The sequence below is a fragment of the Heterobasidion irregulare genome (genome assembly GCF_000320585.1).
Source record: "Heterobasidion irregulare TC 32-1 unplaced genomic scaffold scaffold_03, whole genome shotgun sequence".
NCBI lineage: Eukaryota > Fungi > Basidiomycota > Agaricomycetes > Russulales > Bondarzewiaceae > Heterobasidion > Heterobasidion irregulare.
The window spans coordinates 240,121-255,117 of record NW_009258199.1 but is presented as its reverse complement, the minus strand read 5'-3'; the positions used below and the strand labels follow the sequence as shown (position 1 = coordinate 255,117).

The 14,997-nt window shown below is 48.4% G+C and overlaps 5 protein-coding genes across 5 annotated transcripts; 3 read left to right on the top strand and 2 right to left on the bottom strand.

The window, feature by feature from the left end:
* The first annotated feature begins 1,576 nt into the window (after positions 1 to 1,576).
* HETIRDRAFT_155109 (serine protease S28) lies at positions 1,577 to 3,928 on the top strand. Its single transcript, XM_009545104.1, has 12 exons — positions 1,577 to 1,885; positions 1,945 to 1,989; positions 2,050 to 2,316; positions 2,370 to 2,397; positions 2,455 to 2,511; positions 2,574 to 2,758; positions 2,822 to 3,004; positions 3,059 to 3,080; positions 3,141 to 3,227; positions 3,285 to 3,372; positions 3,443 to 3,569; positions 3,640 to 3,928. Exons 1-12 carry the CDS (start codon positions 1,603 to 1,605, stop codon positions 3,903 to 3,905), a joined length of 1,638 nt encoding a protein of 545 aa, XP_009543399.1. The 5' UTR covers positions 1,577 to 1,602; the 3' UTR covers positions 3,906 to 3,928.
* Positions 3,929 to 4,971: 1,043 nt separating this feature from the next.
* Positions 4,972 to 6,788, top strand: HETIRDRAFT_62277 (uncharacterized protein; the record flags this gene model as incomplete). The annotated part of the gene is made up of 4 exons (XM_009544955.1): positions 4,972 to 5,442; positions 5,502 to 5,997; positions 6,065 to 6,583; positions 6,641 to 6,788. 4 exons carry the CDS (start codon positions 4,972 to 4,974, stop codon positions 6,667 to 6,669), a joined length of 1,515 nt encoding a protein of 504 aa, XP_009543250.1. The 3' UTR covers positions 6,670 to 6,788.
* A 1,441-nt stretch (positions 6,789 to 8,229) lies between these two features.
* Positions 8,230 to 11,934, bottom strand: HETIRDRAFT_241657 (uncharacterized protein; the record flags this gene model as incomplete). The annotated part of the gene is made up of 3 exons (XM_009545103.1): positions 8,230 to 8,365; positions 8,423 to 8,527; positions 11,810 to 11,934. Coding segments are annotated over 3 exons (366 nt in total), but the record flags the coding sequence as incomplete, so codon positions are not given.
* Positions 11,935 to 12,414: 480 nt separating this feature from the next.
* HETIRDRAFT_415395 (uncharacterized protein) lies at positions 12,415 to 12,807 on the bottom strand (the record flags this gene model as incomplete). Its single annotated transcript, XM_009545102.1, has 2 exons — positions 12,415 to 12,634; positions 12,755 to 12,807. 2 exons carry the CDS (start codon positions 12,805 to 12,807, stop codon positions 12,415 to 12,417), a joined length of 273 nt encoding a protein of 90 aa, XP_009543397.1.
* Positions 12,808 to 13,232: 425 nt separating this feature from the next.
* HETIRDRAFT_116256 (uncharacterized protein) lies at positions 13,233 to 14,938 on the top strand (the record flags this gene model as incomplete). The annotated part of the gene is made up of 7 exons (XM_009545101.1): positions 13,233 to 13,286; positions 13,340 to 13,532; positions 13,600 to 13,741; positions 13,799 to 14,017; positions 14,070 to 14,329; positions 14,402 to 14,551; positions 14,619 to 14,938. 7 exons carry the CDS (start codon positions 13,233 to 13,235, stop codon positions 14,936 to 14,938), a joined length of 1,338 nt encoding a protein of 445 aa, XP_009543396.1.
* Between the last annotated feature and the right edge of the window lie 59 nt (positions 14,939 to 14,997).

Below are 14,997 nucleotides of genomic sequence, written 5' to 3'. Positions count from 1 at the left end.
TAGGTGGCAGCTATAGGCCTCAGAAGTGATGCTCAGCCAATGCTTCGATCGAACCGAATTTCTGATCATCAAGTTGGATGGACATGTTCAAGATGGTGACGTTTTTTATAGGAATCTGGTCGAGTCATAGAGATGCTTGACACTCGTATGTATCTAAGAGGATGAAGGTGCGTCTGTGCTGTGCCATGTCGGCAGATGATAACGCGCCTCTGGCATCAACGCCGAGAAAGCGGAAGCGATGCGTGCAACGATCGAAGTCATCTGTTCGATGTCCTTGTACGACGCGAGACTGTCAACATGTGCACCATACAAACACTATAGGTAACATACCGACAAAGATCTGCGAGGGCTCGGCTGCTGATCACCGCATATATGAGCGTTTGGGGGTAATTGTAAGGTAATGTTATTTTTGTCTAAAGCACTGGCCATTAGCTTGGAACTGATGTTTAAGTTGGAAGACCTATTCCCGATGTATTGTTACATCCTACACGACCCCGCCCGTTGTTGACGCTGATCTAGTCGTAATCTCATACTCCGGAAAGTGCCTTACTGGCTTATTATCACAGGTGGCTAAGGTGGGTTTCCAGACGATCTTACTAGAGAATGAACTGATTGCTTTCATCTCGATTTTGCTTCACATTACATCACCCCAAGGCTGGAACGAGAACAGGTTCTATGTACTCAAGATACTCAACTCTCAATTACATGCCAGCTGCGGCAGATGCCAGTTCGAACAAGTCAGATCTGGATTTACCACATTTTTATAATACGGGTCAGTCTGTATAAGATGGTTGCTTATGCTGAATCGCTCCCGACGATTTCGCAAAGAAAGTATGTTTATATGATAAAAGGCTTTTCAAGCGAGAGCAAAGCTCCAGACAGCTATTCAGGGAGGCCTGCCAGCGCAAAGTTGCTTACTCTGAAATTTTGCTAACATCGTATTCCCATTTAGAACATGAAAATGAGTCCTCCAGGAGCGTCGGCCCTTGATTTCATCACTTCAAATATACAACTCATGAGCCATGGTTCTCCCTTAGCCTCTACGGCATCGCTGTTTATACATATACAGGAATTGCGTTCGCAGCCCTGATCTCTAGAGGACACTGGGCCAGCATACCTAGGGCGGATTCACCTCATGGACTTATCTCTGGATAGATTATCAACTTCAAAGTCAACGTTCGTTTCTCACGAATGTCATGTGAGATCGAATGCCAGCAGGGCCGTACGTCACCGGCGCCATTCCGGCCAGGAAGACTTTCCGCTTGCAGAAGAGCTCTCTAGGTCTCACCATTTTATCGTCGCTTCTCAGTACCTGCTGTCCTTGTGATGCTGATCAAGCCATATGCACAGGTCTTTCCGGGCCTGCCGAGCTGTCCGCAAGACCTTCAAACATCTTTTTATATCTCTCACTCAGGAGAATGGAGGATGATCTGGATCATTATCTGGTGCTAGAACCGAACACTGCTAGTTTCCCCGACGCATTCGCGACACAACGGCGGCAAAGCGGCGCGGAGAACATCAACAAAAGCACATAAAGATGATGAAGTTTTGGTGATGATCCTTCATTCCCTTTTGCCGTGAGCTTATCGTAGTGGGTTCCGCATGACGATGCTGCGTCTGCTTGCTATCCTTCTTCCTCTGTTCTCCTTATCCCGGCTTGCTGTGGCTAGACTCCCAGACGGGCGTCTACACGCAAACTTGGCTCCTAGGCCTGCCGTTCCTCCTGTGGCTGCGCCTTCCAATGCTGTGGTCCATGCGACAACCGCGGCGACGATCCCGCCATACAACACGACGTATATCTTCGAGCAGCTGATAGATCATACCAACCCCAGTTTAGGCAAGTTTCAACAACGGTACTGGCATACATGGGAATTCTATGAGTCCGGTAAAGCCTTAGCTTGTCGACCATCATCTGCACATCTCATGATCCCGGCTGTTACTCAGGCGGGCCTATCATTTTGATGACACCGGGAGAAGTGAATGCGGACGGCAAGTATCCCTTTCTGCGGCGACGCTTCTCGCCTCGCGCCGATATTCGATCCTGAACAGGTTATACCGGATACCTCACGAACACGACCATCAACGGCCAGATCGCTCAGCAGCAAAAAGGCGCGACGATCGTCCTCGAACATCGTTTCTACGGGTTGTCAAACCCGTACAACAACTTGTCCGTCGCGAGTTTGAAATTCCACACGATTCAGCAGGCAATTGACGACCTCGAGTACTTTGCCAAGAATGTCAAGCTGCCTATGCCTGGCGGAGACGCTGTGGCCCCTGGTCGTGCGCCATGGGTATTGATCGGAGGCAGTTACTCAGGCGAGTCCATGACTTGAACGATTGGACGATGCCCTGATGTCGACATCTCAAAGGCGCGCTGACGAGTTGGACCATGGTCAAGTGAGTTCCAATCCGCTCCTCATTCACTGGAGTTTCCAACACCAGATCGGTTGATAGCAAACCTGGTGTGTTTTGGGCTGGGTACGCATCCTCTGCTGTGGTGCAAGCCATTCTGTAAGTGGTATCACTAAGAGCGAACAGTTGACGGCTCTCACACCTTTCATGTATTTGTCCAGCGACTACTGGGGGTACTTTGAGCCGATTCGCCAGTTCATGCCACAGAACTGCTCGGCCGATGTCGAGGCCGTGATTGCACACTTCGACCAAGTCTTCACGGACGGGACGCAATCTCAAATTAACGCCCTCAAAAACGAATTCGGCATGGGGGCGGTGACGCACCTTGACGATGTCACTGGAGCATGTGCGTCCCATGTCCTTGAGATCCTCATCTTCCGTGGGATAACACTTTGAGACACAAAACCAGTACGTAACAATCTGTGGGACTGGCAATCCTTGCAACCATCTACGGGTCCGGGGGCTCAGTTTTTCCAATTTTGTGATGCCTTGGAGGTCAAGAACGGAGTCAATGCACCTGCGAGCGGCTGGGGTACTGATCACGCTGTCAGTGCTTGGGGTTCCTATTTCAAAAACACCTATCTTTCTATCAGTAAGTTATCAAGGTTCGAATACCTCGACATTGAAATTGACTGACACCAATTAGTCTGTGGCGGGGAGGATGCAGAGCAAGTCGTTTCACAGGCTGCGCTTCGATCATCTGTTTAACATGTTCTTCCTTTTGAAAGAGATTGCCTCAGCACCTACTTGACAAACCAGAGTTATTGGACTGACATTTCCGTTGACAATGCCGACCGATCTTGGAATTGGATAGTGTAGGTTTTGAAGATTAGTGAAACATTTCATGACCTAACCCTGATATATAACTCTAGCTGTAATGAAGTGGGCTTCCTGCAGGATGCCGCACCAATAAATCATCCCACCCTCGTCTCTCGCCTTGTCCAACCAGCGGGTGACGAGGTAAATTCGTCTCTGGCTACTGTTTGCGTTTGAAGGTCATACTTACAATTCTTTGTGATCGTTCTTGCAGAGACAATGTCAGCAAATGTTCCCTGCTGCATTCAGTTCACCACCTGTACCGGACGTCGAGAAAACAAATATTGCATACGACGGGTGGAATGTCACGATTGATCGCCTCTTTTTCGCAAACGGTCAACGTGCGTGTCCAGATCACTAGTGATAGATATCGTTGATCGATGGCATTTCAACTTGCTCTGTTCTTTTTAGGTGACCCATGGCGCGAGGCAACTGTCTCTGCTGACGGCGTGGACGTCCAAAGCACTCCAAGCCAGCCAGTCGCGGTGGGCGATGGTTACCACTGCTCCGACCTTCTGACGAGGAACGCGCCTGTGGACGCCACGATCAAGAAGGTGCAAAGCGAGGGACTGGCGAGCATGAAGGCATGGTTAGCGGACTGGATTCCTACTGGCTCCAAACGGGAGCTGGCCAGGGCTGCATACAGAAGGAAGTATCCTGTAAAGAGAGATGAGTAGAATTTGACTCCCTCTGATTAGTATCTGATGCAACGCAAACGGCAAGAACGTGTGGATGTCCAGTCGTATTATATCTGATTGTGAAGTCTGATTGAAAAGTTGTGTGCCCTGAATGCACATCTGTGTCATTACGTCCAGCGTGTACCTCCGCCGTTGAAAAAGTGATTATCTGTGCTAGAAACATTGGCGTTGTATATATCACAAGAACAGTCAAATCAGTACATAATTCTGAGATTTTCTGTGAGTGACAGACCGGAGAAGTCACGATCATTTGCAAGAAGGGAGGAAGGGTACACAGATGAGCGAGATGAACATCGTCATTTGTGCCCCCCAGAGGATACAGCTGATAAGGGGTTATAGGCAAGAGAAATCATGACCATCACGTAACACATTTTATGCGAAATTTGCTTGAGTAAAATGAGTCATTATATAATGCCACCTCGGCCTATGCCCGAAGCTCTCTGACCGTTGACCACCTTGAACGTTGCACGAGGTTCAAAAACTCGACACATACCCCCTCACGCCGCTTGACTCGCTCAATACCTTTCAGAAACGACTGGCTCCCTTTTCAAAATTATTTCGTAGCATGTCTACGCTCTCCGAGACCATCACCGACGCACTTACGACGAACGGAACGTTCTCGCTCGCGAATATCCTCGACAGCAACGATGAGCACTTGGCACATCCTGGAATCAAACCGGATATTCCCGCGGAGGGTTGGGATGAAGAGCAGATAGAGATAGAAGTTGCCGCAGGATACTGCATAGAGTGCGAAGGTGCGTGTTCGCAGCCTTCTTTCGTGCTGGACGTGTACGCAATAGTTTTGTGGCATGTGTAGATCAGCCTGCTCAGCTTCGTTGCGAAGTATGCTCGGACAACTATTGTGAAGTCTGTTTTGCCGCACAGCATCGCAAAGGTACGCGCAAGCGCCATGCGACGACATCTCTGGAAGAGCAGCAAGGCAAGAGAGCTAAACTTTCTGAGAACGGCGTTACTTCCCTTAATTCAAGCATTGAGAAGGTTCGTTTACATTGCCTTTCCAGATGATTGACTCACGCGAGTGCAGATGGACACGGAAGAGGACGAGGATCTGGATGGAGAGCTTGAGTACCTAGTCCCAGCCCCCGCACCTGAGCTTGTCCTTGGTGCGCAGCCCACCCTTGGCAGCGACCCAGGCGAGTGGTATGTCGAACGCACAAAATACATACCCATCCGGCTCACGCTCACTGAGCGCAAATTCCTTCGCCTCCTCGAGGCCGCCCTCCAGGTGTCCGAGTACACTGACAAAATTGATACCTTGGGTTTCGGACTAAGCAAAGCGAAGCGGATAGTGCACCAGATACGCGAGCTATGTGCTGTGCTGGCGGGGCTCGTCCTTGCCGCAGATTACAAGCAGGGCCAAGAGCTGTTCACGGACCGTGATTTCCAGTCAAACGCGTCGTTTTATCAACGAATCTTCGAGCTGGGACGGAGACACAAAATCATGAACCCAGACAAGATGCGGACGACGTACGGAAAGCTGATCTACATGCTGCAGGTGCGTGTGCGCGGACGCGAAGGCTTTTAGGACGTGGACTGACGTTATATGGAATCCAGGATAGTCAATCGCCGGAGGTGAAGGACATGCTTAGCTTTTCATGTGTAACGCCGATCAAGACCGTGCACTCTCTACTTGAAGAACATTCCGCGTTAGACCTCCTTCGTGATCCACTAATCACAACGGCGACGCAGGAAATTAACTCTGCCAAGCGCAGTCGGCGGGAGATCCAGAAGGATATAAAGGCGAAAGAGCGTGCGATCGAGACACTGTCGTCGCGATACTCGACGGCAGACTTATCGCAAGAGCAGGTTAGACAGGCGCTATACAGCATCGGTGATAATCACGCATTCTTGCGGGTCAACAGGGACCCCTGCGAGCGGATGATAGACTATTTAAAACAGTATTTCCACCCGTCGCAACCTAAGGACAAAAAGGGAAAAGACAGCCTCGCCATCCGAAGTGGGAAGGGCGGTGCACGATTGAGTCACGACCATTCGAAGCAGTACGTCTACGTACTGCAAAGTTTGTCGCTATGGAGGGAGATCCTCCATGGTAAGCCCTTCGTCGGTTCGAGCATCCGGACACAACTCTAACTGAAAGTTTTTTTCTGCATCATCAGATATGTTCCATTTATGGTCGCTTGCCGAACAAGACCTGCTTTCCGAAAATGTTATGTATCGCCTGCGCGACACCGGCCAGGGTCTCAACCGTGTCCAGGCCGCACCCAAGACGTCTCGAATGATGTACGCTATCCTCCATCGGGCGCAAAAGAGTGTAGGGTCATGGGTCGGTTCGTCGGTCGTGCACATGGGCGACCACAATGTGCCCAACGCGCTTATTTTCATTGACAAATATTCACAAATCTACCGCATACTGCTCCCTATCTGCAACACGCTCCTGAAGCTTCCCGATGTCTACTCAAGTCCAGCGCTCCGCGCCTACATCGACGCCGAGTACGGGTCTTTGGATAATCTGTACATGGAAATCCTCGGCGACTTCTTCCGACACGCGTTCGATGGAAGCGGCGCTGACAACTTCTACGACGCGGGCAGCTGCATCGATGGGCGTCTCACGAGTGCCTGGAACTGGTGCGCGGGGCTCGAGAAAAAGCGGTACTTCCCCATTTTCCTGCTCACTGGTAAGCCTACACCTCGCCGAGCTATCACGGAAGTTATATGTGCTGATCTTTGTTTAGGTTTTGTGGGATTTGACGGGGAGTGGTAAGGTGTAGGTAGCATTATAGATTCTAGATATCTGTTGACGATAGAGCCACCATAATCCCGGCGTTGTCATGTGTGCAATGTTGACTAGTGTTTATGATACCACAGAATATCGGAGCAGTCGTGCCCTGACGATGCCGTCATTTGAGGTATAGTGATTGTATACTATCGTTGCACCGGAGTTGCAAAAAAAAAAATTCCTTCATGGCATCGTGGATTATACTTCTTTTCGCTCAAAATTTTTATTGCACATGCGGAAACATCTTAAAATATGTCCTGTCGTTTTTTCGGATTTTTGAGGCCATGGACAAAATTGTTATAAAATGTTTGGGAAGGAGAGTCCGAAAACGAGCAAAACTTGAGAGTTGCAAATCTTTCTGACGATCGGGTCACACGTCTTCACATGCAAATCTGAACTCTGGTTGCGGGCACTGCGTGCACCGCAGGGTTTTTCTCAGGATAAACCGTGGATTTAACTCTGGATATAGATAAAGTTTTTGTTCCAGTTTATCCACTGAAACAAAAGCTTAAGGTTTACCCGATATTTTATCACACCCCATAATAAAATATTGAATAAACCTTAAGGTCTTGTTTTGGTAGTTTCCGCAAATAAACCCAAGCAAATTTTTGGTTTATATCCACGGTTTTGCCCACGGTTTATCCCGAGAAAAACCCTACGGTGCACGCAGTGGGGGCGACTTGCGAAGCGGCGTTTCAAAAAGATGACCAAGCATCACGCGGCCCGAGGCTCCTTGTCACTCTGCCTGCCACCGGACATTGCCCGTCAAAAACAATTTGGTGAAGAGCATTGAAGTCTTTAAAGTTAAATTGAATGCTCTATATTTCTTCAGTGGTACCTGATTATCTTATTTATTTTATTTTTTTTGAAATTGAACCCAAGGATCTGAGGGATCTTGAGCATCTTTGAGAGAACTTTGTCCTAAAAACCATTATCCATTGCTTCCTCGCTGCTGCACCCAGTTTTTGTTCTTAAAAAAACTAGCGTCCTTGAAGAGTACTTAAATAAATAACTGTGAATTTTTCGAAAGGTGCTGTCAGAAAATGCTACGAGGAGCTCGATTTTGAACCTGGTGCAACGATAGTAGAGGGGGCATGATGTTCTACACAGCCCGTCCTCAGAAAGTCTGAAACATAGCTGCTGTAGTAAGTATCACTCATGAGACACGCAGGAATAAAACATACTGCGGTATGATGGCCTATATCATGCCGAGGCCATCTCGTTCCTCAGTCGCGTAGGCCCCCAATTGCCGTAATCGAGCGGAGGCGCAAATCGCATACCAGATGACTGCCTCTCAGAAGCTTGATTGAGTGAAATGTCTAGTACTGTGCATTGCAGGTCAACGAGTATAACAATAAGGGTGGGATAGATGCCCTAATAAGACCAAGAGATGAGAAAGTTGGGAGCATAATTCCGGCGAGCACACTGACCGCGAGTTGAATACTCAAAGGTAAGAGAAAACGTATGGTTAAATTCTGACCAGTAACCCTGATATAGTGGCCAATAAATAGAGATATCTGGTCCAATGTCGTTGAATGCATGATCAACACCTTGAGATATAAAACTCACCCATACAAGGCAATAAAGCACACCAGATTCGATCAAGAGGATGAGAATCTTTTCAGTGTTCGTTCGCTTGCTTCCACTGCCAAATTGTGATTTGATGAACTGTCTATGTTTCCTAGTGATACATCTGAATATCAGAATCACCCGATGATTAGAGGATAGCAAGCCGCACCATGCTTTATACGCGACAAGTGATGTAACCACCACATTCGTCATGAATGCTGTTAGCCAACTGGTACGTTGGACAATACCTCCTACTCTGCTTCCGTGGATAACACTATTTTTCAATAAAATCTGAAGTTCGGAGCCGCCCCAAAATAAGTTTGTGACTTATTGAAAGATCCTTTATTCTCGTAAATTATCAAAAGATGAGAGAGCTTACTAGTCGTGCCGGTCAACAGACATATCAGGCAAGTCTTAATCGTCCTATTGTCAGACCATAAAGTCCAGGCCCTCCACACGACGACAGCCTCGCCAAGGACGAACTGTAAACCAAAGCATGAGGCTTTTAGCTTATAACGAAGTGAGCTCTGCTAGACAGTTACTCACAACGACAATGGTGAGGAAAGTAATTATAAGTTGGTCGATTTCGAGAGATCTATGCAGCGCAGACAACCTTTTTGGTTGCCTTGGCTGCTCGATGAGAATTTGGCGAAATACTTTGATGCTAGTTGCCAATTTTATGGCCACACAAGTGGTTGAACACGTAAACATGGTCAGAGTCAGTCCAAACATCATCAGGCGTGCCTTCGAGATAGATCCTTTCCGGCTGCTACACAATCCACAATTATCAGTAAAGCTTGAGGTGTTTATTACCAGACTTACAGCAGAAGATAAGTCGAAAAGCAAATCAGAATGGCAAAGACGCCTAGAGGAGAGTGAGCACTTGTTTTTCTCAAGATGAGAGTGACCTACCTTGCAGAAATAGCTGACAAGCGATCGCGCTGAGATCGTATACGACTCTTTGCCCTATGGAACGGAGGAATTTCGATTTGGCTGCCATTTTCATCCACCGAGGCTGTGTCTTCCAGAGAGACAGCGAGTGGGCGGGTGAGAGCAGGGAAAGTGCTGAAGGCTGTTCAAAACCTTTAATAAATGCCTACCAATGTACAGAAAGGACATCACTTTACCTCTGTGACGGACAAAGATCGGTAACTATACCTACACATGATACCTGATGCTTCCCAAACATTGTTCATGAATGGGATTTGATAAACCCCAATCGTCGACATGCAACGAGTTAGCCATCATCGATCATAGTAATCAATGCGGCTGCTGCTGTTTAGAGACCTTGGGTCGAAAAGACGAAGATGGCAAGGCCAGAAAATGGGCGACTGGCCAGCTGTCTGATCGCGCGTACTTCATCAGAGAATGATATATGATTCTCTATTGAACCTCGGCACCCATACACATGAGATTCCCAAGGGACGAAGTTTCACAGCAATGTACACGTCCAAGAGTTGTCACACATCACCAACATGGCAGATAGACAGCTCGTGGGCATAGTCCGGCGGCTCTATTCTTATTCCCCTGACTTTCCCTGACTAGCGAATCGCCACAATTTCAGAGGAATTCGAATACAGAGCGTAGCCTCCCTAAGAGATGATATGAGGAATGCAGAGATGAATGTAAGGGCGGAGGAACTATTGGGTATGTCAGATCCTCGCCAGGAACTGAGACATAGCAACCGAAAAAGATAGATATCTAGGTTCATAAACGTCGGATTGCAAGGCTAGAAGGTTGGATGAAAATGACCCACCCACGCGAGGCAATAAAGTGTTCCGGACTCGACTAAGAGGATGGGAATATTTTCGATGTTCGTCCGCCTGCTTCCGCTGCCATGCTGTAATTTGATGAACTGTCTATGTCACCTAAGGACACGTCCATATGCCAGGATGGCAGATCGATGTAGGATAGCGAGCCGCGCCATGCTTTGTCTGCGATGAGTGATGTAGCCACCACATTCCTTGCCAACGCCGTTGACCAACTAGTGCGTTGGACGATGAGTCCTAATATGTTGTTCGAGTTGTCGACGTATTTGAGTTTGAACCAGTATTGTAGATCAGTGCTGTCCAAAATCAAGTTCACAGCTGTTCCAGAAGATTATTTATTCTCGTAATTTAATAAAAGCGATGAGACCTTACTGATCGTGCTTGTCAAGAGACATATGAAACCGACTGCGGCCTTTGTGTTGTCTGGCCACAAAGCCCATGCTCCTCATACAACGATAGCCTTACTAATAATGTACTAGGTTGGTGGGCTTGAGGCTCGACAGCGCCGAGCAAGGGATACGTCGCAAGGTTGTCTGGCATCCGACGGATAGCAAGTTATCGATAACAACTGTCAATATCAGCGCGTAATGAGCAGCTTGATTAATTCCGTTTGATTGGTTGATTGGCACCGTGCATGTATGGCATCTCATCCGCGATCCTGCGGCGGATGCCTAAGATGTCATTGGCGGCGACAGACACGAATGAGAACCGGCCACACAGATCGTCGAGGCGCCGTTCAACTTGCTACCATCCTAAATTAGTGGGAAAAAAGCTGAGTGTTTATCCGGGTGGGCCAGAGGCGATGGTTGTCTCTGCCTGCACAAAGAAAACTTTCACAGAACAGGTAAGGCAGTATCTCTTGTGCGACCACCAAACCTATAATAAGTCCTAGAATTGGCGAGTTATCGCATATAATGTGTTAAAGATAGAACGCAGAAGTATTCTACAGGGCCTTTCTTCGTAGTGTCTCAATTACAGAAGTTGCACCTAGGTGCCTGCACTCAGCACGTATCGAGTCTACCGACATAGAGAATTCGCAGGAGCTGGACGAACCTGAATATAAAGCCTCAACATCACACCGACGACATCTCGGCCCTCACTCGTCTAGGACTTTGGTTGTCATTGTCTGGCGGAGCCGCAAATTGCATGCCAGATGATCTCCTGGTCTCGATAGTTGATATGTCTATGACCGACCGCTGCATGCTAACGAGAATGACGACGAGGGTGGGATAGATGCCCTACTTGTATGTGAGAGACCTATGGTTATGATTTCACTATATACACTGACTGCGATTTGAGTGCTCAGAGGCAAGAAAAAGCGGGTTGTCAAGTTTTGACCAGAAATGTCGATGTGGTTGCCAATAAACAGAGATATCTAGGCCCATCACCATAGAATCGCAAGATCAACAGCTGACTGGAAAAACATCAACTTACCCATACGAGACAGTAAAGCGCCCCGGACTCAACCAAGAGGATGAGGATCTTCTCAATCCTAGTTCTTCTGCTTCTGTTACCCAGCTGAGCTTTAATAAACTGCCTATGTCGCCTGACGATATGCCTATATCAGGTTGGCTTGACGAGGAGAGAATATCGAGATGTACCATGCTTTAAATGCGATAAGGGAGGTAGCCACCACGTTCGTTGCCAATGCCGTCGACCAACTAATACGTTGAACGATAGCTCCTAACCTGTTAGCTGAGAGATCAGCATGCTGAAGCAAATGCTTGATTTCAGTGCCGCCCATGATCAAATTTGCGACTTGAAAAGACACAGTTGATTTTCCGGACTCGGTAAAAAAAATAGAGAGCAGCGTACTGGCCGTGACTGCCAGAAGGCATATGAGACCAATCGTAATGATTCTATTGCCCGACCATAAAGCCCAAGCTCTCCATACGACGATAGCATCGCTCAGAACATACTAGAAATCTGGTTATCGGCTTTCTGGGCGAATGAGGCTGGCGAATTACTCACAATGAGACTTGAAAGGAGCGCAAGCGCAAATTGATCAATTTGGATGGATCGGTGCAAGACAAATATCTTCATTCTCAACGACTGGCCGAAATGTTCCATGAGGAGGTCCCGAACGGTGTCGATACTCGTGGCCAGTATGATGGCCACATAAGTGGTTGAAGATACAAACATGGCAAGAGTGCAGACAAGCATCGTGAGGCTTGATTTCGAGATATGCCCCTTCCGACTACATCGTACTCCCGATCAACATGGCCGGAATCTCCTGAGATTCCAGACTTACAGGAGAAGATATGTCGAGTAGCAAACTAGAATGGCGAAGATACCTAGACGAGAGTGAACATTTAGTCAATTTCAGCGTTGAACCAACGCACCTTCGAGAAATAGTTGACAAGCAAGTGTGGTGATATCGTCTATAATAATGCTACCAATGAGGTGGAGAAATTCGGATGTATCCACTGCCATCTTTATGCACGAGACTGAGTCTGCCGGAGAGACAGTTTCTGGGCTGATGAGAGTAGCGAAAGGATGCAGACCCAGGCCCTAGCTTAAATAGTAGCTCTCTGTGGACGCGAGCCAAAATCAGACGAAGACGGGTAACCATCTTGCTTTGGAGGCACTGTGCTGTGACGCACGTTCCGATGCTTCATAGGGAGCTATATAGAATTCCATGAACATCCATGGCAATCGACACGGCAGCTTTTTTTTTTTAAAAAAACCTAGTCAGTCATGTGACGACTGATTCGAGTAACGAGAAAACTAACAATGCGAGAGCATTGCTGGTGTTGAGCACTATTTTCGAGACATTGAACGCCATCGTGTTCGATCCTAGCCCGTACATATAAAACTTTAATCATTGAGGTGACATAGACAGCGGAAGCAGTCCATGAATAAAGCTTGTCTAGACCAATCAAGGAGGTTCATGGGTGAGTCGCGACCAATGCTACTGCATGATGACCCCGGATGGTGACCGGTGGCTGTGCAGCTCTGCTCCCTTCATCACCGTTTCAAGATCGAAGTGCAAGGCCAGTACCCTGCGCTCCCGAGGCCATGTTCAGTGCCTCTAAGCATAGCGATGAGAGATGTTGGACCGTCAAATTAAAGGACTTGTACGACAAGATGAGCAGCACGCACGTCCTGACCGTGACGGGGAAACCTTCCCAAAGAGGCAGTGAGGAAGAGGTTGTTTGTTCTTGTTGACCAACGGCCTTAAACTTGACCAGTACTCGTAACAAGAAAATTATGGCGGTAACAGACTCTGTCTCCGTCTTCGCAGAGGGCACATTCGAGGAGCAGGTAATGCATCACCATATCTATACCAATAAATGCACCTTCTGACTGTCTGCTAGATCCTAGAATTGGCAAATTACATCGCGCAGAGCAAGCCAGAGTCAGAACGCGCATCGTATGTCCAGTTCGTGCAAGACAGTCTGCAGGTCGGGGAGGGCCAAACACCAATATCCGAAGACGAGGGACGTCGGAAGCAGGTTTTTTTGAATGTCTTTGGGGAGGTGAAGGGCTTTGGGGAAGGATCTCTCCGAGGTGAGTACTCGTATCGTCGGAATGGCATGCCTAGTACAATGATGCATTTTCTTTTCGCAAACATCAGAGATCGAAGGATTTTTCAACTTGCTTTATGCCCACCTCTTGACGCTATGGCCGACGGATTCGTCAGAAACGAAGGAAAGCGTTTCCAATCTATTGAATGTTGTTACATCCTCCCCTGCAGAATCTAGTATCAAATATCGCATGTGCGTCTAGTATTTGATCATCATGGTGTCCGGTGTTAACATCTTGCTTAATTATAGACTTTCTAACCTATTTAATGCCCTTCCACGATCATCGTCGCTGCGCCTTCCTGTCTACACCTCTATTATCGAGCTCGCAAGCGCCAACGACGAACTCGAAGTCCTACAGCTGTCACAAGCTGACACCGAAAAATGGCTCCAGGAATGGGACATCTCATCGAGTGAAAAGAGCGCGTTCCTGAAAGCGCTCGTCGATGCATTCACGACGGCTGGTCAACTGTGCGTTCTGCTTGACCCCGCCCTTACTATATCTGACCTATGAGTCGTATAGAGACGTATCGTACAAGTATAAACTCGCCTACGTCCGCTCCCTCGAATCCTCTTCCCCCGATGCGCAACACGCAGCCATCGATCTCATCGCCACCGCCCTCTCCTACCCCACTCTCTTCGACTTTGATACGCTTTTCAAGCTCGACTCCGTCCTCGCCCTCAAAGACCACGAGCTCTTCCAGCTCCTGCAGGTCTTTGTCAACGGCGGGCTTGATGAGCTCAAGGCATGGCAAGATGCACACGCCGATGCCGAGAAATTCGGTACGCTAGGTCCTTCTGTAACCTTGTTAAGTTCATATTAACAAATCCCTTCACATGGCCTTCTACACTCAGGCCTCGACAATGCGCAGCTGGAACGCAAGATGCGCCTCCTCTCACTTGCCGCACTCGGCTTCCAGAACATTGGGCGCGAGCTCTCGTATACCAAAATCGCTTCCTCTCTCCAAGTCGAAGTTTCCGATGTCGAAAAATGGGTCATCGACGGTACGCGCATTAATCATATCTACCCATCTATTTGCATCAAACGCCTCATGTTTTTCCTGCCCACCAGTGATCCGTGCAGGCCTCTTGTCCGGGAAGCTCTCCCAGACGACTCAAACGCTCCGAGTTGTCCGCGCCACCGCGCGCGCCTTCGAGCGTCCACAGTGGGAGGCCCTTGAGCAGCGCCTCACAGCATGGCGTGCGGGACTTGAGAGTGTTCTCGAGGTCGTCGCTAGCGCCAAAAAGCGGAACACACAGGTGTTGGCTGCTGTCGCTGCCGAGGGACCGACGAACGATGCTGAAGGCGTCGCTGCTGGTCCTGCTGCGAGCGAGGCAGCGGCGAGTGGGGACGTACCGCCGGCGCCTCAGCCACAAGTCGTTGCAGCATAAGCAGCGGTTGTAGCTTTTTGTTACTGATATTGGTGGCACTGTTGTTGTATTTCTGGTCA

Coding starts and splice junctions, on each gene's coding strand:
- HETIRDRAFT_155109 (XM_009545104.1), top strand. CDS start 1,603: ATGACGATGCTGCGTCTGCTTGCTATCCTTCTTCCTCTGTTCTCCTTA. Junction 2,398..2,454: donor ACGAGTTGGACCATGGTCAA/GTGAGTTCCAAT, acceptor ATCGGTTGATAG/CAAACCTGGTGTGTTTTGGG. Junction 3,005..3,058: donor AAACACCTATCTTTCTATCA/GTAAGTTATCAA, acceptor GACACCAATTAG/TCTGTGGCGGGGAGGATGCA.